The sequence below is a fragment of the Ascaphus truei genome, chromosome 19 (genome assembly GCF_040206685.1).
Source record: "Ascaphus truei isolate aAscTru1 chromosome 19, aAscTru1.hap1, whole genome shotgun sequence".
Lineage (NCBI taxonomy): Eukaryota > Metazoa > Chordata > Amphibia > Anura > Ascaphidae > Ascaphus > Ascaphus truei.
The window spans coordinates 10,516,703-10,540,408 of record NC_134501.1 but is presented as its reverse complement, the minus strand read 5'-3'; the positions used below and the strand labels follow the sequence as shown (position 1 = coordinate 10,540,408).

At 46.7% G+C, this 23,706-nt stretch overlaps 1 protein-coding gene across 1 annotated transcript in view; it reads left to right on the top strand.

Annotated features, from left to right (window-relative positions):
• Positions 1–10,340: 10,340 nt before the first annotated feature.
• Positions 10,341–23,706, top strand: part of LOC142469832 (cadherin-1-like) — a 44,337-nt gene continuing 30,971 nt past the window's right edge. The window contains exons 1-2 of the mRNA XM_075576506.1: positions 10,341–10,513; positions 11,346–11,454. Coding sequence (XP_075432621.1) covers positions 10,457–10,513; positions 11,346–11,454 — 166 coding nt within the window. The 5' untranslated portion in view covers positions 10,341–10,456. The remainder of the gene's footprint in view (positions 10,514–11,345; positions 11,455–23,706) is intronic.

Here is a 23,706-nt window from a genome sequence, read left to right as displayed (position 1 = left end):
TTGGGAGGGGCGGGCGGCAGGGATAGAGGAGGGATACCAATTGGGAGTGCATTGGGCCCCCCCAGCCGAGTGCCCAGGGGCTAGGTTCACAGGACCAAGGTGTTGGTACCAAGGTCATGTGACCAGTGACCTAAAAATTGTTTCTTCTTTTTTTTTGTTTGTCTACATGTTACCCTCCCCCCCCCCCCACTTGTGTCTACCCCCTTCCGGCAGCAGATTACAGACCCTCTAGATCGGAAAGAGGAGCTGGGTGCAGTCAGACGACAGCAAGAAAAGCTGGCACAACGAGCCCAGATGCAGCAACAGAGGGTTAAGCAGCGCAACTGTAACACACAAATCGCCACAGCCGCTACGAAGATGGTCCCCGAGATTCCGCACAGATGAGTAGCGAAATTACTATGATCTCACATAATGTAAAGGGGTTCAATAGTCCCACTAAACGAAGAATCGCCTTCAGGGAATATAACCGTAGAAAAGCGGATATAATTTTTCTGCAAGAGACACACTTCTCCCGCCAAAACCACCCTAAATTCTTAGATAAGAGCTACAGAACAATCTATTTAGCATCTGCAGATGTCAAGAAGAGAGGCGTGGCCATAGTCTTGCATAATAGGATTGCCCTGACCATTGACAAACAATATGCTGACCCGCAGGGTCGATTTCTAATCTTGACGGGCACACTACAAAATCAAACGGTTACATTAGTGTCAGTGTACGCACCCTGTGAACCAAACCCTGTTTTTTTCGAACACCTGTTTACTAAACTACACAAAATCGCTAAAGGATCAATCTTTCTGGCGGGCGACCTAAATCGCACATTAAACCCTGACTTGGACAGATGCACGCAAACTAACACAGCCCAAAAACAGGACTTACTAACCATACGCAATGGCCTCCAGGACTGTCAGCTGACAGACGTATGGAGGGAACAACACCCAATGACTCGAGAGTACACGTTCTACTCAAACCCCCACAACAGATACAGCCGAATAGACTACTTCCTAGTGTCAAGTAGAGTGGTTCCAGTGGTAGGCCATACAGAGATACATGAGATCTCATGGTCTGACCACGCGCCTATTGAGCTGAGGTGAACGATAGTAGGGCTCGACAGACCCGGAGCAAACTGGAAGCTCAACGAGCTTCTTCTCAAGGCCCCTGCTACAGAAAAAGCGATACGAGACCGGATAAAAGAATTCTTTAGCGAAAATATAGGAAGTGTACAGTCGCAGGCCACGCTTTGGGAAGCCCATAAGGCTACTCTCAGGGGTTTCCTTATGAATATAGCGGGTAAGCGGAAGCGGGAGAAAGAGACTAAAATAAAAGAGTTGCAGACGAAACTGACACGCCTCGCTGCACAGCATTCCGCGGACAAAAATCAGAACACGTGGCAAGAATTAATAGATACTAAAGCGGCCCTCAATTTGGTGTTATCCTCCCAAGCCGAGAAGGAGTTGACTTGGTCCAAACGCAGATTCTATGAAAAAGCCAACAAGCCAGATACCTTACTAGCCAACAAGCTCCGAAACAAGCTCCCAAATTTTAGGATAGAGAAAATCAGAACACAACAGGGTGACCTTACCTCCGATCCGAGACAGATAGTGGAAGCATTCCGAAAATACTACGCTACACTATATGACGGAGATAAGGTCTCCCACAATCCAAAATCCGCGGTTACACTGCAGAAGTTCCTATCAGAGGCACAGCTCCCGACCCTGGGCAGGGTGGAGAGAGAGGTTCTACAGGGTGATTTCACCCTAGAAGAGATAACAGAGGTAATTAAGTCCCTTAAACCAGCCAAGGCCCCAGGCCCCGACGGCTACTCCAATTTATATTATAAAAAGTTCAGTAAAATACTAGCTCCCCATCTTCTGAAGTTATTTAACGGGATTCTGGAGGGAGATCCCTTCCCGGCCCAGATGCTCCAGGCGTCTATCTCAGTGATCCACAAACCCGGTAAGGACCCGGCAGACTTTAAGAGCTACCGGCCAATCTCCCTGATTAATTCAGATATAAAAATCTTCTCCAAATTAATAGCAAACAGGGTGGGCAGAGTCCTTCCGGGCCTGATTCATCCGGATCAAGTAGGCTTTATTCCAGGCAGACAGGCAGCAGATAACACCAGACGGATAATAGACTTGATAGATCTGGCGAAAAAGAAAAACATACCGTCTATGGTGTTGAGCCTGGATGCCGAGAAGGCATTCGATCGGATCGACTGGTCTTACCTACGGCAGACGCTTGGGGTGTTTGGGTTCGGGAATCGTATTTTGGAGGCGATAATGGCCCTTTACTCAGGTCCCACAGCGCGTGTAAGGCATCAGGGCTTCCCGTCGGAATTATTTGATATAAGAAGTGGGACCCGTCAGGGTTGCCCGTTATCCCCGCTACTTTTTGCTCTTTGTATCGAACCCCTCGCAGCTCATATTAGGTTATGTCCAAATATAACAGGAATTCAAACGGAGGGACAGCATCATAAAACTGCACTATATGCAGACGATGTGATCCTTACTATCTCTAAACCTCTGACAACTCTGCCCAACGTCTTTGAGATCCTGGGCACCTTTAGCATGGTCTCCGGGTTTAAAATTAACCAGGCCAAGTCAGAGGCGCTCAATATCAACCTGCCAAAACCAACCGAAAAATTACTAGAACTTAACTTTAATTTCCAATGGCAAGCCTCCGCAATCAAATATTTAGGGGTATATATCACCAGGGATTACAATACCTTGTATAAGGCAAATTTCCCCAAGATGATGAAGAAGTTAAAGGAGGATCTCAGGGTGTGGGCGGGTTACGGGATATCTTGGTTTGGCAGGATCAACAGCGTAAAGATGAACCTGTTGCCCAAGCTATTATATCTGTTTCAAACCCTACCAATACCGATAATTAAATCAGAGATCCATGCCCTTCAAACTCACATCATACAATTCATTTGGAATAAAAAACGCCCACGAATCGCAAGAAGTCTACTGACAAAACCAGTGACAAAAGGAGGACTATCGGTACCTTGCTTGATGGCGTATTATAAAGCGGCACAATTGACCCAAATCATTCTGTGGCATGCAGACCCCACAAAAAGAAGGTGGACAGAATTGGAGGGAGAATGCTGTGCGCCAGTTGCACTCCATAACTTGATCTGGCTTCCAAAACGATGCATACGCGACATCGGAACGCCGCTCTGCGCAGTAGCGAACTCCTTAGCGGTCTGGGAGACAGCTAAATTTAAAGCTAACTTAACCACCCCCCACACATTAATGACCCCCCTATGGGGTAACCCGGACTTTGCTCCGGGTCTGTCGTTCGATAAATTTGTAAAGTGGACGCAGGCGGGATATAACCGATTAAAAGACCTGGGGGGTAAGGGATCTATCAAAACGTTCGATTGGTTCAAAGAAGCATCAAATTTCCCAAATTCAGAATTATTTAGATTCCTCCAGGTCAGGGCATTCTATAACAAATTTCCTGTTCGTCCTGCACGAACCAATTTTGAACAGCTGTGCTCCAGACCAACGGACACACGGGGACTGACATCTCGGATGTATAGGGAGGTAGTCTGTCCGGCTGGTAAGGACCCCCCCCGCCTACGATACATGCGACAGTGGGAGACAGAGTTAGGGGAGACCTTAGAGGACGATGACTGGAAATACATATTGCAATCTGCAGCGAAAAGTTCAATATGTGTCACATTAAAGGAGAACGCATATAAGGTCCTTATGCGGTGGTACCACACCCCGGCTAAATTGTCTAAATTTGTCAGAGGATATTCGCCGCTCTGCCCTAAACAGTGCGGGGAATTAGCTGACCTAACACACATGCTGTGGTCTTGTCCAAGAGTGGTCCCGGTTTGGGAAAGAATTCGAGACTGGCTACAAGGGATGCTTGACTTAGAGATCCCCCTGGACCCGTGGCTGTTCTTACTGGGCAGACGGCCCCGGGCTATGTCTAGAACGACACACAAATTAGTCATGCATTTTGCGACAGCCACTCGATGCGAGATAGCAGCACTGTGGAAGCAGAACGAGATTCCAATTATCCCCAAAATTAGGAACAGAATTTGGCACGTATGCCAGATGGAACAGTTAACAAGTTGGGTTAACGACTCTGGCACTAAATTTTTAAAAATATGGACCCCATGGCTTGAGCAAACTAACATAACGGGGGTAGACGCTGCCTCAATTTTGCACTAATAACAATAAATGCGCTCTCCTTGGATGAGACAGACTAAACAGGGACATAGGACAACTCTAGTCAGCGCCTGCTCACATGTACATCAAACAAAAAAAGCTCGTTAGAGGAACCGTAAGCAGTCAGACCCAAAGCGACCCTCCTCCACTACCACGTCGGATCTTACCATCCTCTGCTCCCCCCCCCACCACATGTATACCCCCCCCCCCCCCCAGTTTTGTGAGTCTTGTATGTCTTGTTTTGTTTCCCTGTTTAGGACTAGAATATTGATGATGTTGTTAAACAATGTTAAAAAAAAATTTTTAAAAGTGGACTGTGATTGTAATGTACGCCAATGGGAGGTGAGTCTCTGTATCTTTACTTTCCACAAATAAAAATTGAAAGTTGAAAAAAAAAGAGGAGTGCCCGACGCAACAGAAATCTCAAGACCGCGCACGCGATAAAAAGACCTTACGTGGAAAAAGTCCTCCTCGAGCGACTGAGGAGTGCTGATCTCAAGCATCTTCGGGAGGAGACAAAAATAAACTGGAGAAAGGGCTCCAATCCCAGCGGGACAGAGTGTTCTCTTCCTCCATCCACTCTCATTCAAGTCACAGAGATATCTAGAATGAGAGAGGAAGGATGGGCTTTGGCCGTGGTAAGCTCAAGCTTCCCACAAACAGGGGAGGTATGTAACAGGGGACTTATCCCTGTTCAGTAATGTTCCTTTAATCTAGCAGTGTGGTAGTTAATTACTAAACACCACCTGCCTGATTAGATTGTTTACAAAAAGCCTGCCTTTGAGACAGGAAGTGACTCTCTTTAGCTCTGACTGAGAGCTGACCTTTGGAGAGACAGAGCAGAGGTTCTTGAGTCCCAGGAGAGACTGACCAAAAGAAACCCAGATCTCTGGAGCTGACCAGTCTTGAGCTCTGCCAGCCACACAGCAGAGCTGATTGCAAGACACCAAATAAGACTTCTAAACCTGGATGCTGATATTTTTCTGTGCACGCACGGGAGCGGTTCCAGGAGAGCAGAGAAGCTTACTCTACAGCAACTAAACAGATAAGACTTTCATTATTAAGAGACTGCTTATATATGCTTATTTTCATGTTATGTGTTTGGGCTGGGAAAAGCTTAACTAATGGAGATGTGAACTAATTGCAAGGATTTCACTAGAAATACTCCCAAGTGAATGGAAGCTTTGTTCCCCCCCTGTGTTTGGATAATTTCCTGATAAAAAGGAAAAGGCACAATAAAGCCTATTATAATTTCACATTATAAACGTCTCCAAATTGTGTACCTTTGTGAACGTCCGTCTACATTGACCTTGATGAACGTCTGGATGTGCTGGAGCGCTGTGATGCGGTCTCTAGGAGGAGTTCTTTTCTCTCACTATGGGCGTCTGCGATAGCGGTCCGCACGTGGCTGTTGCGTGTCAGGTCAATATTATTCTGCATGTCTCTTTCTTGCAGGCTTTCGCCGGTATTAGTCCTGGTCAGGTAGGTGATATATGTTTCTGACAGCATTTGATAGCGTGTGTGACTTGACCTCAGTTGGGCTATAGCTTGTCTAATCTGCTTTTCCTGATTGCCAGCACTCGCGACATTACATATTTCCCAACCAGTATCCTCCCAGGCCCTTTCTAGCTTGGCGCGGTGCGTGTCAATGTCAGCTTAATTTTTTTCGCGGGCCTTCTGTGTGAGTGTGACTGTTTGCTTAGGCCTTGCGCCTTCTTGCGTCTGTCGCAGTTGTGCAACGGTCTCAGTGTCTGAGTTGTCACTCTGCTGCGTGGCATTTGGTGAGGGTCTGAGTTCTGCCATGCTGCAGGTGTGTGTAGGCCTTTAGCCAGTGCGTGTGGCCTGTTACCTGCTTCAGCGATGGGCGACTGTCTCAGATGATGCCGATCGGTGTCCTGCAGCGGCGGTCAGCGTTGCTGTACTACAGGTGTCCGGTGGCTCCGACCCATGTCCTGGCAGTGTCCGGTGGCGTGGCCCTTGGTGGCGCTAGCTGTAGAAACGTGGCACAGGGGGTAGGTGAGATGGACGCTCCTCACTACGTAGCTGTGCAGAGCGTGGACTCAAACAGAGAGGGATAGTGAAAGTTCTGTGTGTTTGCAGTGGTCTGTGAGCAGTGCTGCTGTCTTTTGCTTAAGGCTGCTTGCTTGTGCTGGTGTGCAGGGACTTCTCTGTATTGGCTGTGTAAAGCTGCTTGCTTGCCAGTGTGCAGAGACTGCCCTGTATCTTAGCATAAGGGCTGTGAGTAGCAGCTCCTGTGTGTGACCCCAAAGCACACGGTCTTCCTTTTTACTATCCTGGAACCAGGGTCACGTGTGATGTGTGAATAGCTCCAGTTAGCTTTAACTCAGCCCCCTTTCCAAAGCACACCAAGTCCTGCTATATTTTCTTCACTTTATTGGGAAAGCATCAGTTTATACAGGCACTTGTGGATGGTATGGTGTGATGAGAGAGTGCTTCTCTGTGGGTGCTTTTATAATGAAAGGCAGGTAAAAAGGAAATGGCCTTGACAAGGGGGTATAGCAGGAGTACTCACTCAGCCAGGGTCAGGAAGGAAAGGAAGTGAGTACTGCTTGTAACACAGGAATAGGGTAGGGCTAAACTACCTGTGAAAACAGACAGGGGAGAATGGTAAAGCCCATTAACTAGGAGGACTAGAGATGTTGCCGGGGCAACCAGGGTGTGACAGACTGGAGGGAGAAAAGTAACATAATGTATCCATTGCATCTGCACTGGGAGTGAAGCTGCAGGGAAAGCTTACATCCAAATAAGCGAGCAGGCAGAACTGCAATGAAAGCGGGGGGGGGTAAACGGGGGGGGGGGGTAAACAGGGGGGGCAGAAATGGAGATTCCTGTTCCAGGACATCGCCCCTCCCTGTCCCCTCAGGTTGTTTCGGCTGTTGTGAAATCTATTGTGAAATAATTAATTGGAGGTTAATTATCTACCAGTGGAAGAGGAAAGGGGACAGCACTTGTACATATATAGCATAGTGAATAGCACTTTTATTACAACATATATCACAACATTCAGAATATTTTAATCTAGATATGGCGATATACCCGCATTGCGAAACCAAGGGGCCCAAATCTCCGCGAATTGAGGTGTGGAGCCGTTCAGATAAGCTGAAAGTTTTTCCATATAAACTATATGCCAAATCTTATTATTTATTTGGTTTAAAGACGGGCGGTAGCTTGTTTCCTGTTCTTGGCGATTGTGCATCTGGTGGCATTCAAAATGTGGGAAATAACTTTGCTTTCCTTTTTGTTTTGGTTGGTCGCTGGTTTTCCTAATAGTATATAAAGAGGGTCGTGTGGAACAGCGATCCCCATGATCCTATCTATAAGGGAAACACTGCTCTCCGTGTTGTCTGGATTTTAGGGCATGACCAAAATATATGCAATATATTCCCCATTTCACCACAGCCACGCCAGCATAATGGGGAAACACCTGGGAGAAAAGAGTGTAACTTAGTAGGGGTCATGTACCACCTAAAAATTACTTTGTAAATGTTCTCCTTGATTACCACACATGCCGAGTTTTTGGAGGCGGCCTCCCATATACCTTTCCATATATCGAGATCTAAATCTGAATTTCCCACACCCTTTGTATTGTTGAACTGCTCCCCCACCTCACCTGTTCTGCATTTGTTTATTACATGTCCTGTAGTCCTTCTGTGTATACTTGAGTTTAGTCTAGTTTGCTCTTATAGAGATTTTCTTATATACAGTTTTTCTGTCATTATTCTGTACTTTGCACAGTGTTTAAGTTGTCATATTTAGTAACTTTATTTCTTTTTGAATAAACATATCTTTGATTTTATATATATATATATATTTGTTACTGTATTATCTGTTGTGTTCACCTTTATTCTAAGGAATAAATACAATTTATTATATCTTAAGCTTCGTTCAGTTCAAACCCAATTATTTTTGTGTAATATTAATAAGCCTGTGGAAGCTATCGTCACAGGCGTATTAATAAAACTGCTCATTTGCATGTCATTTCCCAGAATCCCTTGCTGCAGTGGAAGTGCTGTATGCTGGGTGATAATGGGGAAAGGCGGGGTTGCAGACCTGCCTAAGACATGCAGATGAGCATACAGCTATATTTGCATATTTGCTTTCCTGTGGGGGTTTTTTGTCACTTTTTTTACTCACCATAACTTAACTCAGTATTATGGTTTAGACTATCCCATAGCCTCTCTTGCATTCCCAGTAAAATCAACCCCACACTGATGAGACCCATCAAGGTCGAAACAGCTGTCTGTGGGTGGTTTTCTGGGTATGCACCTTAACCCTGGCTGTGCTCAAGGCTGTGACCATGTAGCAAGCTTAAGCCTATAGGGAACCATGTTAAAAATGGTTATTGAGGCAAAAAGTGACACTGTGTGCTCATTTGCATGTCATTTCCCAGAATCCCTTGCTGCAGTGGAAGTGCTGTATGCTGGGTGATAATGGGGAAAGGCGGGGTTGCAGACCTGCCTAAGACATGCAGATGAGCATACAGCTATATTTGCATATATATATATATATATATATATATATATATATATATATATATATATATATATACTATATATATATACTATATATAGTTAGTGCTTACATTTATGAGTGTATTACATTTATGACTGTATTATAGTGTTTGGGAGATTTAGGGCCCCGTGGGGTTCCTTGCACCCCTGTCTTTACTCCAGATTTCTCCTTGGTAATGCTGATTCGCCTCCTTTTTTATTAGACGATACGTTCTGTTAAATATTCCAACCCCAGGGTGTAGTTTGCAGTTGTAATGGCCGCAGTGATCTTGAATTCATTAACCAGTCATTAGCAGCATGTTTATTTCCCGGCCCTTAGCTGCGGTTCGGGTAAATATGGGGATGAGAAATGGTACATCTGTACTTTCTTCCTGATCAACTCTCCCTTCTCCCAATGTCAGTGGGTTCTCCATCATGTTCCTCCCTCACCAGAGTCGGTGTGGGCAGCTTGGTGAGTGTGATCTTGCGTGCGCGGTTGGAGTGAGTGTATGGTCCCGTGCACAGCTTGGAGTGTCCGGTCATGGGCACAGGTTGGAGTGAGTGTGAACTTGTGTGCACAGCTTGGTGAGTGTGTGATCCCGTGTACAGCTTGGAGTGAGTATGAGCTCCCGCGCACAGCTTGGAGTGAGTGTGAGCTCCCATGCACAGCTTGGAGTGAGTGTATGGTCCCGTGCTCAGCTTGGAGTGTCCGGTCATGGGCACGGGTTGGAGTGAGTGTGAACTCATGTGCACAGTTTGGTGAGTGTGTGCTCCCATGCACAGCTTGGAGAGAGTGTGAGCTCCCGTGCACAGATTGGAGTGAGTGTGAGCTCTCGCCTGAAGGGAGGGTTCTCTGGTGAAGCTCGGCCCCGGAGGGGAGCAAAGTCCAGAGAAAGCAAACAGCATGTGAGGGGACGTGTGACCCTAAATATCCAGGCTATGGGGGCAGTAACATATCACTGTACTCAGCAGCTCTCACCTGAAAAACACAGCCCCCTCACATATCTGGTAAAAGGTCAACTGGCTGAGTACTCCATTCCCTCCCTCACCATAGAAGCCAATCTGAGTCTCACTCACTGAAAGTAGAACTGTCTAATTGGGATCAGTGGAGTTTGGAAGTCACACTCCAATAAGTGAGACTGCCCCCAAATAAGTGAGTGTCCCCACCCCCAGTAAATGAGACTAACCCCTAATGAGTACAACTGTCAATAAATGAGTGATACTTCCCTCCAAGTGAGACTACCTTAAAATGAGTGACAATGTACCCCAATGGGTGAGACTGCCCTCTAGTAAATGACACTGTCATTTAATGAGTGAGATAGCCCACCAAAATCAGCCAGGCTGCCCCCCTGTCAGTGAGACAGGCTGACTCCCCCCCCCCCCCCCCGTGAGTGAGAAAGGCTGCCCCCCTGTGAGTGAGAGAGACTGCCCACTCCTCCAGTGAGAGACTGCCCCCCTGTAAGTGAGACTGCCCCCCTGTAAGTGAGACTGCCCCACTCCTCCAGTGAGAGAGACTGCACCCCCTGTGAGTGAGAGAGACTGCCCCCCTGTGAGTGAGACTGCCTCACTCCCCCAGTGAGAGTTACCTGGCAGTGATCTGCAGCCCCGCCCACTCTTGGTAGTTGCAGGAGGTACCTCACTTTTATCCATCACACCCGGGACAGAGAGAGGACAAGCCGAGCCGGGACAGGCACAGAGAGAGGGACAGGCAGACCCGGAGCAGGACACCTGAGTGACCCCTCGCACTTCCCTGAGTTCCCCATGGGGAGCAAGAAGATCAGTGCCCCGAGTGTGGGGCTCCTGTGTCTGCTCTTACAGGTCAGTACTGCCCCTTCCAAACAACTGCCCCTGTCCCTCCGTGCAACAGATGCCCTAATCCCCCACCCCCAACCACTGCCTAATCACCCCTGCCCTGACCCTCCTCTCTATCCCTCTCTGCAGCTCCCCACTATATGACATGTGACAGTGGGGTGAATGTGGCATGTCTGGGGCACACACAGACACAGTTAGGGCTGCTTGTCACTGCTGCACCTTGTGCTCTGGGGACAGCTGTGACACTCACTGTAAGACAGTGATTTCCAACCTTTTTTGTTTGGAGGAACCCTTGAAGTATTTAGAAAAATCTCTGGGACCCCCTATCTGGCTGACACATATTAGGTTCGACAGGGGTCAGTCACAAAATTTCACACCTCACGAGCCACCTCTATTTCCCACCCGTTACCCATGCGTTTCTCTCCCCTCCGTCTCACTAACTCTCCCCCCCCCTCCCGCCTCGCATGTATTTATCCCTTGAGTCCCACTCTTACTCCCTCTTTTCCACGCTCACTCCCTCATGCCCCCCTCTCTTCTCTTACTTGCCCCTACCTTCCGTCAATTACCCCAATCTCTCTCAATCCACCCTACAAAATACATACCAAAAAAACCCTACCCCCAGGGGGGGGGGGGGGGGGTCTGTGGTCCATAGGAGGAACCCCTGAGACTGCTTCCACGGAACCCTGGTTGGGAATCACTGGTGTAATGTGTGTCAGTGTCAGTGGTGTAATGTGGGAGCTGGTGCTCTGTGTACATGGGGCCAGTGTTAGATTAGAGATGTTGGGGGTGACACATACTCTCTGTGGGGTCCCCTCACGTCTCTGTTCCTCTATGGCAGGTCACAGGAGGGTTGGCAGAGTGGGTACAATGCCGCCCCGGCTTCACTGAGGACAGATACATCTTCTCCGTGCCCGGGACCATGGAGGCGGGCACCGTGCTGGGCAAAGGTAAGATACAGGCTAATGTGTGAGCTCTTGGGCAAGCATTTCACTTCTGCTTTGTGTTAACCGTTTCACTGCTGGAGTGTCCTGTGGGCCTCTCTGACAACAACAGAGTAAAGGGACAATCCCACATAACTGTCAAAAAAGAGAGTTTTATAAATCAGTTACTTGCGATCAACTCCTTAGAAATATTTAATCCTCTCTCCTCTATAAAAATTGAATGTATTTGCTACTTGTGTAAAAATGAGCCTGTTTTTGTTTTTCTTCTGGGTCCGCTGAATTTGAATGTTTCATGGTAATTCTGGTTCTTTCCCAATGATCTCCTTCAAACAAATGTATGCTGCAGTCATTGGCCAAAGGAAACATGAGAATAACCTCCCTGCACGTAGAACAGCAAACAGTCTTATCACAAGAGATATTACAGAGAGACATTACAAGTTTCAAATAGTATTTCAGTATACTTACACGTGTTTGTTTTCTATAAGGGTGCATTGAACCTATAGAACATGAAACTGCCGTCAGATTATTTTGACCCTTTAAAGATGTCTCCCTAATACTCCTAGCCCATACTAACCAATCAGGATCGTTTAAATACGATCACAGTGACAACTGTCCGGGGCATCCACTATATGGTTACTATGATAAGTAGCCGCTCTCTGGGGTCCCATAGTTATTTATTCAGGGGGTCCTGTGAAAGTTGGGTCACTTTATTATCGTTTATTTTCTAAATCCGAACGGCTCTGCCATATCCGATGACGGACCCCGGGAGGTGGGAAAGCTTGTAACATATCAACTACTTGTTGGTCCAATAAAAGGCATCATACACGCTACTCCCTCGTTACTGTCTTTCCCCTGATAAATTTGCTGGATAGATGCACTTGTTCGGATACGTGCTCACTCTGCACCTTGGTTTTTTTCTCTGTGTCTTTGTTTTCTTTGCTTTGTGACTAAGGCGTTGTCCCCGCTGGAGCTGAGCGCGCTCATCCTTGGAGAGCACTCCAAGCATGAGCGTGGGTGTCTTTTAATTTTTGCATGCGCTCGCGGGGGGGAACTGGGGGGGGGGGACAATGCAGGGGAAGCTGAGCGCGCTTGTAAGTATGAAAAATTTGTTTATGTAAGCGCAGAGCGCCGGTGAGCATCGCGTGAGCGGGAACTTGCATACATATATATATGCAAGTCACCTCGCCAAGCACCGCTCGCTCAGCGACCTCAGCGCTAGCGGGGACGCAGCCTAAAGCAAAAGCCAGACTTGTTATCACAGTTATTTCACTTACATTGTAAGCTCTTCAGGGCAGGGACTCCTTTTCCTATTGTTACTTTTATGTCTGAAGCGCTTATTCCCATTATGTGTTATATTATTATGTCCGTGTGTTACGGCTGTGACCCGCTGTGTAACTGGATGGCGCAATATAAATAAAGGTACGTACATGTCGAGATCCGATTTTATTAGATGTGTCCTAACCTGTGTAATGTTCGAGAAGCTGTTACATGGTTGAGTGCTTTTTATTGCACAGTATCAGAGGTTATATTGTGATGATTCATGAAGCACTCTACAAATACACAGTACTTCTTTTTATTTTATTTACAAACTTATTTAACTTTTAGTAGGGGCCCGGGCGGCCGGGCCTTCACCCACGCTCTCCCCGAGTCCCCAGCCATGATCCTCAGCCCGCCCCCCCTCCCACCCCCCCGTCTCTAGGCCCATACCGGCATCCCCTCGGGTCCCCCAGCCAGGCCCTACTGCCCGGTATCCTTCCCCACCCCTCAGTCCCTACTAGGATCCTTTCCCCTCCTCTCCTACCCCTCGTCCCCCTACCGGCATCCACCATCCTCCGCGGCCCGCCGTCTGAGTCCTACCACCGGCTCCAGTTCCGGGAAGGCCTATGTGACCGAGGCCTGCGCCCGGCGCCCTCCCAAGACAGGAAGTTCCTCAGACACCCAAGCAGGAGTGGGGGTCTTTTTATATGTATTGGGGGGGGAGTGGGGGCTTCTTTATATGTCTTGGGGCTTTTTTATATGCATTGGAGGGGTTTTATGTGCATTGGGGTTTTTTATATATGCATTGGGGCTTTTTTTATATGTATTGGTGAGGTGGGGTTTTTTTGTATATATTTGGGGGTTGCAGATTTTGTTTGTATGTATTTGGGGGCGGTGGGTTTTTTGCATTGGGGGTGTTTTTTTTATTTTTTGGTATATATTTTGTGGTGGGAATTATGTGAGGGGGGAGGGAATTGGGTGAGAGTGGTGTAATTGACGGAAGGGGAGAGGAGAGAGAGGGAGTGAGGAAAAGAGGGAGATGGGGAGAGAAATACATGTGAGGCGGGGGGCAGGGATTGAGGGAGAGTGGGGTAATGGAGGAGGGGAGAGTGAGAGGTGAGACGGAGGGAGAGAAATACATGGGAAAAGGAAGGTTAATAAAAGGGGCTTGCGAGGTGTGAAATAGGGTTCACAACACTGCCATTTAGGTAAAAGTTGCGCCCTAAAAAAATGTCATGGTAGGTGTGCTATGGGGGGGGGGGGCCTGCTCTGTGCATTTGTCCTGGGCCCCAAGATTTCTGTTGGCGGCCCTGTCCGCGTCTTGGTGTTTCTCGCCTTTTATCGCCATGTGATGTGCTTTGCGTTTCTTGCAGAGACGCACTGGAAGATTTTGACTGTAAAACACAACACAGGGAAGCGTCTGAGCGTATCTGACTCATTTTTATAGGAAATAGCAGAATATCAAACCAATATTACACGGACTCCTTACACGCTTCCGTTCCATGTGCACTGGGAATCACACGATCCACACCCTGGAATATTCTTAGCATAGAACAGCCATCGTCTTGTTCCTTGTCATGTTTAACACAACCTGCACTTACATTTTAAAATCCAATTTTCAGAAACCAAAAACGGCTGGGTTTGGGTTTGGGTTTAGGAATACCCGGAACAGTTCGGTTCTAGATTTTCAGAACTTTTCTTCCAACATTGGGACGTTCGCTTGACCTCGAACTTTGGAAACCCGGTTTCACGGATAGTTACAGAAAGTAAAAGGTTAGCTTGTCCATAGTAGGGTCCTTATGAACACTGCATTGCACTAGTGAGAAACTGTTAATATAGGACCCGTAGTAAGAGGTTGCAGTGTGTTGTATATTTAATGCACAGCCATGCAGTGCGCCTGCATTTAGTAGTCGTGACACTGAATATCAGGTGTGGTCAACTCCAGTCCTCAAGGGCCACCAACTGGTCAGGTTTTCAGGATATCCCAGCTTCAGCACAGGTGGCTCAGTCTCTGCTTCAGCACAGGTGGCTCAGTCAAAGTCTGAGCCACTGATTGAGCCACCTGTGCTGAAGCAGGGATATCCTCAAAACCTGACCTGTTGGTGTCCCTTGAGGACTGGAGTTGCCACCCCTGCTGTATATATTCCAACCAGAAATTTCTGTATTTTTGACAGAAAACTTTACCACCAGACCCAGGGTACAGCGATGGGGACTACATGTGCCCCATCCTATGCAAATCTGTACCTGGGCTGGTGGGAAGCGGACACGGTCTTTTCTAAATCATGTGAAAAGTACACTGAGATTATCATCATGTGGCTAAGATACAGGCAGTCCTCGTTTTACAACGCTTTGATTTACAACGAATGGCTTATCCAACGCTATGCAATGCATACCTATGTTCATTTTTACAACGCCAAAATTGCTTATCCAACGCTCTTACGACGCTTTGCAACGTTGTGTATGTGTGTATATATATATATATACACACATTCACATAAACAACATTGCAAAGCGTCGTAAGAGCGTATATATATAATATTATAATATATAATATTATATTATACTATATAATATATTATTTATTATGTTATATTATATATATAATACAGTATATACACTATATAATTTATGTGTGTGCTGCATATCTTATTGCCTGCATAAAATATTTGGTGTATTTTAGTGATAGGTTCCCTTCCTGAAGGCATTTTTTTCATTTAAACAGTGTTCCTATGGGAAAACGTGTTTCGCTTTACAACGTTTCGCTTTACAACGCCATTTTGAGTAACGCATTGTGTCGGATAACCGAGGACTGCCTGTATATCGATGATGTGCTACTACTATGGCACGGAGATGGAAAAACCCTTCATGAGTTAATCGAGACACTAAACAATAATCAGATTAACCTTAGACTCACGGTCGAATACGATCCAAATGTAATCAGCTTTTTGGATGTACAGATCCAAAGAGGTCTGGAGAATGAGCTACAGACCACGGTCCATCAGCAAGAGACGGCAACTAATAGTCTTCTCCTGGCTAGCAGCCATCATCCCAAAAACCTAATTCGGGGGATACCAGTGGGACAGTTTCTGCGACTACGCAGAAACTGTTCATCAATGGAGTTTTTGGAACTTGAAGCCAAAAAGATGAAAGACCGATCGGTTTCTACAAAGGTGCTACTCTAATAAAATAGTGAAACGAGCCTATAAACGAGCTAAATCTACACCTAGACATCTGCTCCTACAGGCTAAAGTTCAGACAGACCAAAGTAAACAGATACGGGTTATAGGCACCTATAATAACCAAAGGCAGAATATTAACACCATTTTCAGAAAACACTGGCATATACTGACTGCAGATCCGGATCTCCAAAAAGTACTTAAACCATATCCCAGTATCACCGGTAGAAGCCCGGAGAACTTGAGGGACACACTTACACACAGTCATTTTGAACAACATGTCAGTCCCACGTGGCTTCCAACAAGACCAACTGGTACATACAGATGATCGCAATGTCGAGCATGCAGCCAGATCAAAACTACCAAGAAATGTAAAAATTGGGATGATTCTAAAACATTTACAATCAGAAAATGTATCAATTGTAACACCATTGGTGTGATCTACCAAATTGAGTGCTCCTGTGCAAAGAAATATATTGGCAAAACAAAAAGGCAATTTAAAAAGCGTATCTTGGAACATCTGGGAGATATCAGAAATAATCTTGCTAAACCTGTTGCACGTCATATACATGAGCACCCCAATGGTGTGTTCTGAAATTTCTTGGTATTGATCACCCTACCCTGGGCACAAGGGGTGGAGACTGGGATCAACTTCTTTTACGCCGTGAGGCAAGGTGGATCTATAATTTGGGGACACTTTCCCCTCAAGGACTAAACGAGGGATTTCTCTTTAATTCTTTCATCTAACAATGAGCTATTCTACAGGCTACTATGTTACTAATATACAGTACACACTGTTCCGATCTACTACAATAACAACGTGTATATGTAACATTATAGCACATTTCATCTGATACTGTCACATGGAATTTTTTGATGTATGTATATGCAACATAATTGGGATAGTTATTGTGACAAGGAGTATTAGAGGGTGAGGGGCAGTGACGGAGTATTATGGGGAGTGCCATGTTTGATGGTCCATGTCCTTCAGTTTGTGTTAGTGGAGAGATGTCCCAGAGTTTAGCATTTTAGATGGTAACTAGGGTGTTTGTCACAGTGAGTGCCCTGAGAGCCTCTGTATTTGTGGCCGGGTCTGCGTGGAGGAGGAGATTGTGGGGTTTGGACTTGGCACCACTATTTATATGCCAAATGAAATACGTGTGGGTAATTCTGCAGCCGAGCTCCCCTCCCACAGGTCCTGCCTTCGATGTTCTAGTCTTTCCTTGAACTTGAGTTAAACATTGACTTCTTTATCTTTATTATCTACCATTGTTCTCTCCAACTTGCTGATTAACCAGTTTCATTCTCGTTTTGTCTCTCGGGTTCTCAGCGTTGGGGAATGTGGGTTTTTATTTAGTTTCAGTCTATTGTCCATTTTATTACATTTTATATTATTTCTGTCTGTGCTGTTATATTTCCATGCTGTTGGTGTGTCTGCTCTTCCCAGAGATATCAAGGTTAACAAAACCCAAATGAGTGAATTGTGGGGATTTGGGAAACCTGGGTGAGACTCCATTAAAGTGAGTGAGTGTCTCAAGACCAGTGTTTTCAAAACAGGGTTTCTAGGATTATTCAATTATTTTGAAAATTGTTCCAAATACAGAAGAATTTACAATGCATCGGATCTCAGACGCGCTTTTAGAGAGGGTTGGAGTTCCTTACAATGCATCTGATCTCGGACGCGCTATTAGAGAGGGTCGGGGTTCCTTACAATGCATCTGATCTCAGATGCGCTATTAGAGAGGGTTGGGGTACCTTACAATGCATCTGATCTTAGACGCGCTATTAGAGAGGGTTGGGGTTCCTTACAATGCATCTGAACTCAGACGCGCTATTAGAGAGGGTTGGGGTTCCTCAGAATTTCACAAAGGGTTCCTTAACCAAAAAAAGGTTGGAAACCCGTGCTCCAGACTGTATCTCCCTTATTCTCCTCTTTATGACTAAAAGATGATACGTGATAACGCTGGCCATATACTTTCTGGTCACGTGACCTAACATAGAAACTGCGCGGTTTCCTGTAGCTTCTGAACCCGGTGAGATCACCGATACGGTGGCAATAGGGTTTTACCCAGTCTGGTGAGTTTAGTACATTCCAGCTGCCTTATAAATCCACCCAAACGTCCTGCTGTGTTTATCTTGCAACGCCCGTGACTTGCCCGTGACTTGTGTGGTACTCGCTGTGCAGAGTGGAGTCACCCGCCCTTTGAGTGAGTGGTAAATGGTGCAGCCCTTATTTCTGCAGCTGACTTGTGGCTGCAAGATGGGGCCTATATAAGAAATAAGATGTAACATCACAGAGTTCCCTGCGGGAAATGTACAGGAACAAATGTAGAAAAAGTTAAACGTATGAGAAATTAGCTTAATGTGGCGTCTCTGATTCCCACCCAAATATACTATAAATCAGGGGAAAATGGGGCCAGATCCTCCAACTTAAAGGTGCAATTCTGGGCCGGGGGCAGAAATCCCCTCAATCTTCTAATCGTCCTGATACGAAGGAATCCGCGGTTACAGCAAACACCGCACGGGCTTCTGCTTCTTTTTAAATGAAGCAAATAATCATCCCACATGTGCACGTTCACACGTCTCAGCCGGGTCTGCCACCCTGACTTTCCCCGTTATCTCTTTGCATACACTGCCTCCACTGCAGCCAGGGGTTCTGGGTAATGACATGCAAATGAGCATTCAGTGTGTCACTTTATTCTTATCCATTTTAACATGGGACCCCTATGAACGAAACAAAACTAAATCTGTCTCACATTTTAATCTTGTCTATAACTAGGGTTGCCAGGTGGCTTGTCCAAAAATACTGGACACAATACTGGACCCCCACGCCCCCCAAATACATATAATAAATACCCCCACGCCCCCCAAATACATATAAAAAATACCCCCGCGCCCCCCGAATACATATAAAAAATACCCCCACCTCCCCAATACATTTAAAAATACCCCCACATCCCCAATACATATATAAACTATACCCCCCATCATCATCTCACCCTGGCCCCTCCATCAACAGCACATCTCCCCAGGCTGACCCCCATCCCTCCCCCCCCATATCATTATCATCTTTTTCCCCCCCCTCATCATCATCTCACCCTGGCCCCTCATCATCATCATCTTATCCCCTCATCATTATCATCATTTTATCCCCAAATCATTATCATCTCCCCAGGCTGGCCTCCCTGCCCCATCTTTCTTAACCCCCCCTCCCCCAAACACACAAACACACACACACACACACACATCATTTTAATCTCCCCAGGCTGGCAGGCTGGCCCCCATGCCTCATTTTATCCCACCCCCCATTATTTTAATCTTCCCAGGCTGGCCCCCATGCCCCATTTTATCCCCCCCCCCCATCATTTTAATCTCCCCAGGCTTGCTCCCATGCCCCATCTTATCCCCCACACCCATCATTTTTATCTCCGCAGGCTGGCCCCCAGTCCCCCCCCCCCACCCCAGCAAACTTTTTTGTCCTTACCTTATTTCCAGCAGACGTCTCTGACTCTAGCTCCGCCCCCGCTGTTCTCTCCTTCACTCGACAGGCAGCAGGAGTGCAGGATGACTGTGTCCATCCACCGTCCTCTGGTCAGCAGACCAGCCCGTGCTTGCCGCATCTGCCCACACGCTCGCCACCGCCCACGCGCTCGCCTGGCCACCGCATCCGCCGCTTGGCTTGCTGACTTGCCGTCCGGCATGAAAACCGGACACCTGGCAACCCTATCTGTAACTGTTACATTCGCCTATACAGGGCCGGCGCAAGGGTTTCATGCGCCCGAGGCAAAACAACATTTGCGCCCCAGTTGTATAAAAAAATAATAAGATAAATAAAATAAACAGTGGCGTAGCTATCGGGGCTGCAGGGGATGCGACCGCGCCCCAGCGCGAGACACAATAAAAATAATTGGGCGCCAAAATACCGGACAAAAAAGAAATAAAAATAATTTAAAAAAAAAAAGATAAATACAAAATAAGAGGAAAAAATTATTATTATTAATGCGCCCCAAGGACCTTTGCACCCTAGGCGACCGCCTAGGTTCGCCTAAAGGACGGGCTGGCCCTGCACCTATAGCATATATTAGCTTTAACTGTGCATGCAATGTCTTGTATATAATGTATAACCCTGCTCACTTAATGTAAGCATGTATTTGTAAGCATGTATTGTTATTATAACTCTGTGCCCAGCACATACTTGGAAACGAGCGGTTACTCTCACTGTATTACTTCCTGGTAACACATTTTATAAATAAATAATTACGTTTATGCCTGCAGCATTACACCGCTTATAAATTGGGCACAAATTCCTTTTCCTTGGGGCCTTGAATCGTGGAGTGTTTATCAGCCACGCGTTCACTTTCATTTTATCCCACTCAGGTCTTATCAGTGCCAATAAAGATAAGAGATGGGGCAGGGGGACAGCCAGAGGGAATCGAACCCCTGCATGTACCCCTGCATGTACCCCTGCATGTACCCCTGCTCACCATGCCAAGAAACTGGCTTTAAAAAAAAGATTTTAAAATACTTGTCAGATTTTTGGTAACAAGAAATAAAATGGCATCATTCACCCCGATGTGACCCCTTAAAGCAGCCATCAGTGCTGCTCATTTTAGGGGTGGGACGAGAGGGATCTTGGGGGGGTACCCCGAAATTCAATTGCGCTGATCCCGTTTCCGGGGACCCTTCAATCGCCGCAAAATGACCCTTAAATCTCTTGAGCAAGAATACTAGTTCCGGTGCGAACAATATGGCCGCCGGATCAGCCAAGGCAACAAGCTACAAGTATGGCCGCCGGGCTCAGCATTAGACCGCAGCTATGTTATTGGCATTCTTCTGTTGACCCCAAAGGCTATATTTGTAGGTTTTTTGCAATAAACTGCAGAAAATGAATAGTTCATTTTACTGGCGGCCGGGGTCGCGTGTAATTTAAATTACATGCCGGGGGTTCGCGTGAGGCTTCTGTAACCTATTTACCGCGATTCAGCAGGAGTATTGTGCCGCGTCGCCATGGCAACACGGCATCATTTGCCATGTGACGTCACATGACCCCACAGCGTCATTTGACGTCTCGCTGTCATGGCAACGGGGTCGTGTGCTGTCACACCGACGCCGGTCAAACAGTAAGGGGGCGCAAGTAGCTGCGGGATCAGGCAGGGGGGCGCAGCTCAAAAAGTTTGCGCTCCCGTGTCTTAGTATACAGTGCTTCCACTGCAGCTAGGGATTGTTGGAGATGACATGCAAATGAGCACGGAGTGACACCTTTTGCGTCTTATCCATTATAACATGGGACCCCTCTAAACTTATGCCTTCCACGTTATACCGCTTTTTCAGCACGGCCTGGGTTAAAGAAGTGCAGAGCCAGTAACACTGCTCACAGACAGCTATTTCAGCCTTTTGGGTCTCATCACTGCGAGGCCAGTTAGTTACTTGCCTTTTACTTTCATTTCTTCACTAGTTTAGGGAAAGTGGAAGTGCAAAATTACAGCCACATTTCCTGGGAAGTGTTTAAAAATGTCCCTTTTGGAAATCCCGGTGCAAATCTGCCCCCCCCCCCCCCAACCCCCCAACCGTCTGCTTAATGTTAACCGTCCTTAGAAATGTCCTTGCAGGGCGAGGTCACTGCTCATCTGCCCATCATTCCCAGGGTTACTCTGACTAAGGGACGTCCTGTGACCTTGGTTTTATTTCCGAGCCTTGTTTGGACCTCAGTTCTGCGGCTGATGTTCTGATCGTGACCTTTTGTAAAGCAGAGAAATCCTGAGAAATAACCGGGCCAGCATGAGACAATGTGATTTACTCCTTGGAGTAGCCTACAATATGTTGCACAGTAACGAAGCACTGGCCCCAGCAATATGGCGTCCCACGCAATGTGTTCACATCCTGGTGTAATACTGCGTGTGTCGCTTGTTTGTTTACTTTTGCAAACGTCTTCACACTAAAGAACTAAAAGGGATTTTTGGGATAAAAAGCAGAATTGGGTGAATGACCAGATATGAGACGCTGCGCCTGTGTTTGAGGGGTACGGTACTTGGGCTGTTCCTTCTCACAATGCCCCTATTGTCCCTTTCATTCCAGTGACGGGCGGCTACCTTGTGCGCTCACCTCTTGTAAATTAACCTTTGAGTCCAGAACAAATTGAAGCTTTAGTGTCCTGCTGACAGCTCATTAACATATTCCTTCCCAGAAGGACCAGCGATACATTGTTACTGCCTTGTTCTAATTCTTCACACTGAGATTGTAAGCTCTCTGGGTCAGGAAACCCGATCCTAATGTTACATTTTTGTATGAGGTGCTTATTCCCACTAAGGGCCTCATGCAGAGAGCAGCGGTGGAATTAATTGGAGATAGTAATAAATAGTACCTTTTTTGGCGTGATTTAATCTCCATATGCAGAAAGGTCATAAAACTGCATTTAAAATCCTGTCTGCATATGGAGAGTTTCAACCGGTGATATGCGCGCTGTTGAAACTTGTTGTAAAAAAAACGCGTTTTTTTTTTCTCCCCCACCGGCCGCCGAGCTCCAGCTTCTTGCCAACTTTTGTTGGAGAAGCAAAATGTTGAAAATCGAACAGCCGCTAGATGGCGATTGCGCCTCTCTGAATACGGCCGTTTTCAACACTGGAGAGATTTAGGTTCTCGCCAGCCGCGCGGCGAGATTTGCAAATAGAAAAAAAAATGGCGCTTTTTTCCTACCTCGCCATTTTCAGCTGTTTTGTGCGCGATTTTCTCCGGAAAATGGTGAGATTGTAAATAGCGCTGCTCTCTGCATAAGGCCCTAAGTGACCTATTATTTGCCGGGTGTATTAGTGCTGTGAGAAGCTATGTGCATGGCGGAGCTAAAATAAATAAAGATATACATTGCCCCGTATCCCCTTTAGGCTGCGGCCAGGCAGGGAGCAAGCGTGCTGGCGCTCGTGCGTGGTGACGTCACGCTTCCTGCTCGGCCGGGCGATTTGTTGCCAGCTAGGTACGCGCGTCGGTGGGCGCGGCCATGATGTCACGGAGCTGGTTCGTCCTCATTAGGCGAACCGCTCACGTGACGCACCAGCGAGCGGCATATTCAAATTTGCTTGCCTCTGCAAGTAGCTAAACGCCGAGCGAGCGCTCGCTCACGCTGGCCACACATTACCTCAATGTGTTTCATCGTGCACGCCCGCTCAGCGTCACCCTGGACGAGGCCTTACTTAGAGTGTAAGCTCTCCGGAGCAGCGCCTTCATTACCTCCTGTATCTGTGCACGTCTGTCCTCACTTGTATGTCATTCTGTCTTACGTAATATACAGAATTCTGTACCCCCATTGTACCGCGCTGTGGAATATGTTGGCGCTTTACAACTAAATGATGATAATATACATATATACAACTCCTAATATCTGACGGCTCTGTAACATTTTGGTCTAAATACTATTTATTGTGGTCCAGACTCTTCCTCTAATTTTATTCCTGAAATATGCATGAAGGCGCACGTATCTCCCAGCTGCACTGTGTGTATCTTTGTGTCGGGTGTATACATGTGATAGATTTGATACGGTATATAACGGGACGGAGGATTAAAGACAGCGATGGGGCAGCTCCAGCCCACAGAAAACAATTTGAGTACTAGAATAATAAAGCATTTTGGGCATATCCAAATGCCATGGTAAAGGAAGCCTTCATCCTTCTGCCCGTGTCCACACAATACACCTGCTAGATGTTACAATGTGACACACCGCTCACACACACTGTGGCTCTGTGTATAAGGGCTTGTTTGTGTGCACAGGATTTATTTTAGGGAGAAGCTTTGTCTGTCTGTATCCGCTTTCCCTCCTGAATCTGCTGCTAATGCA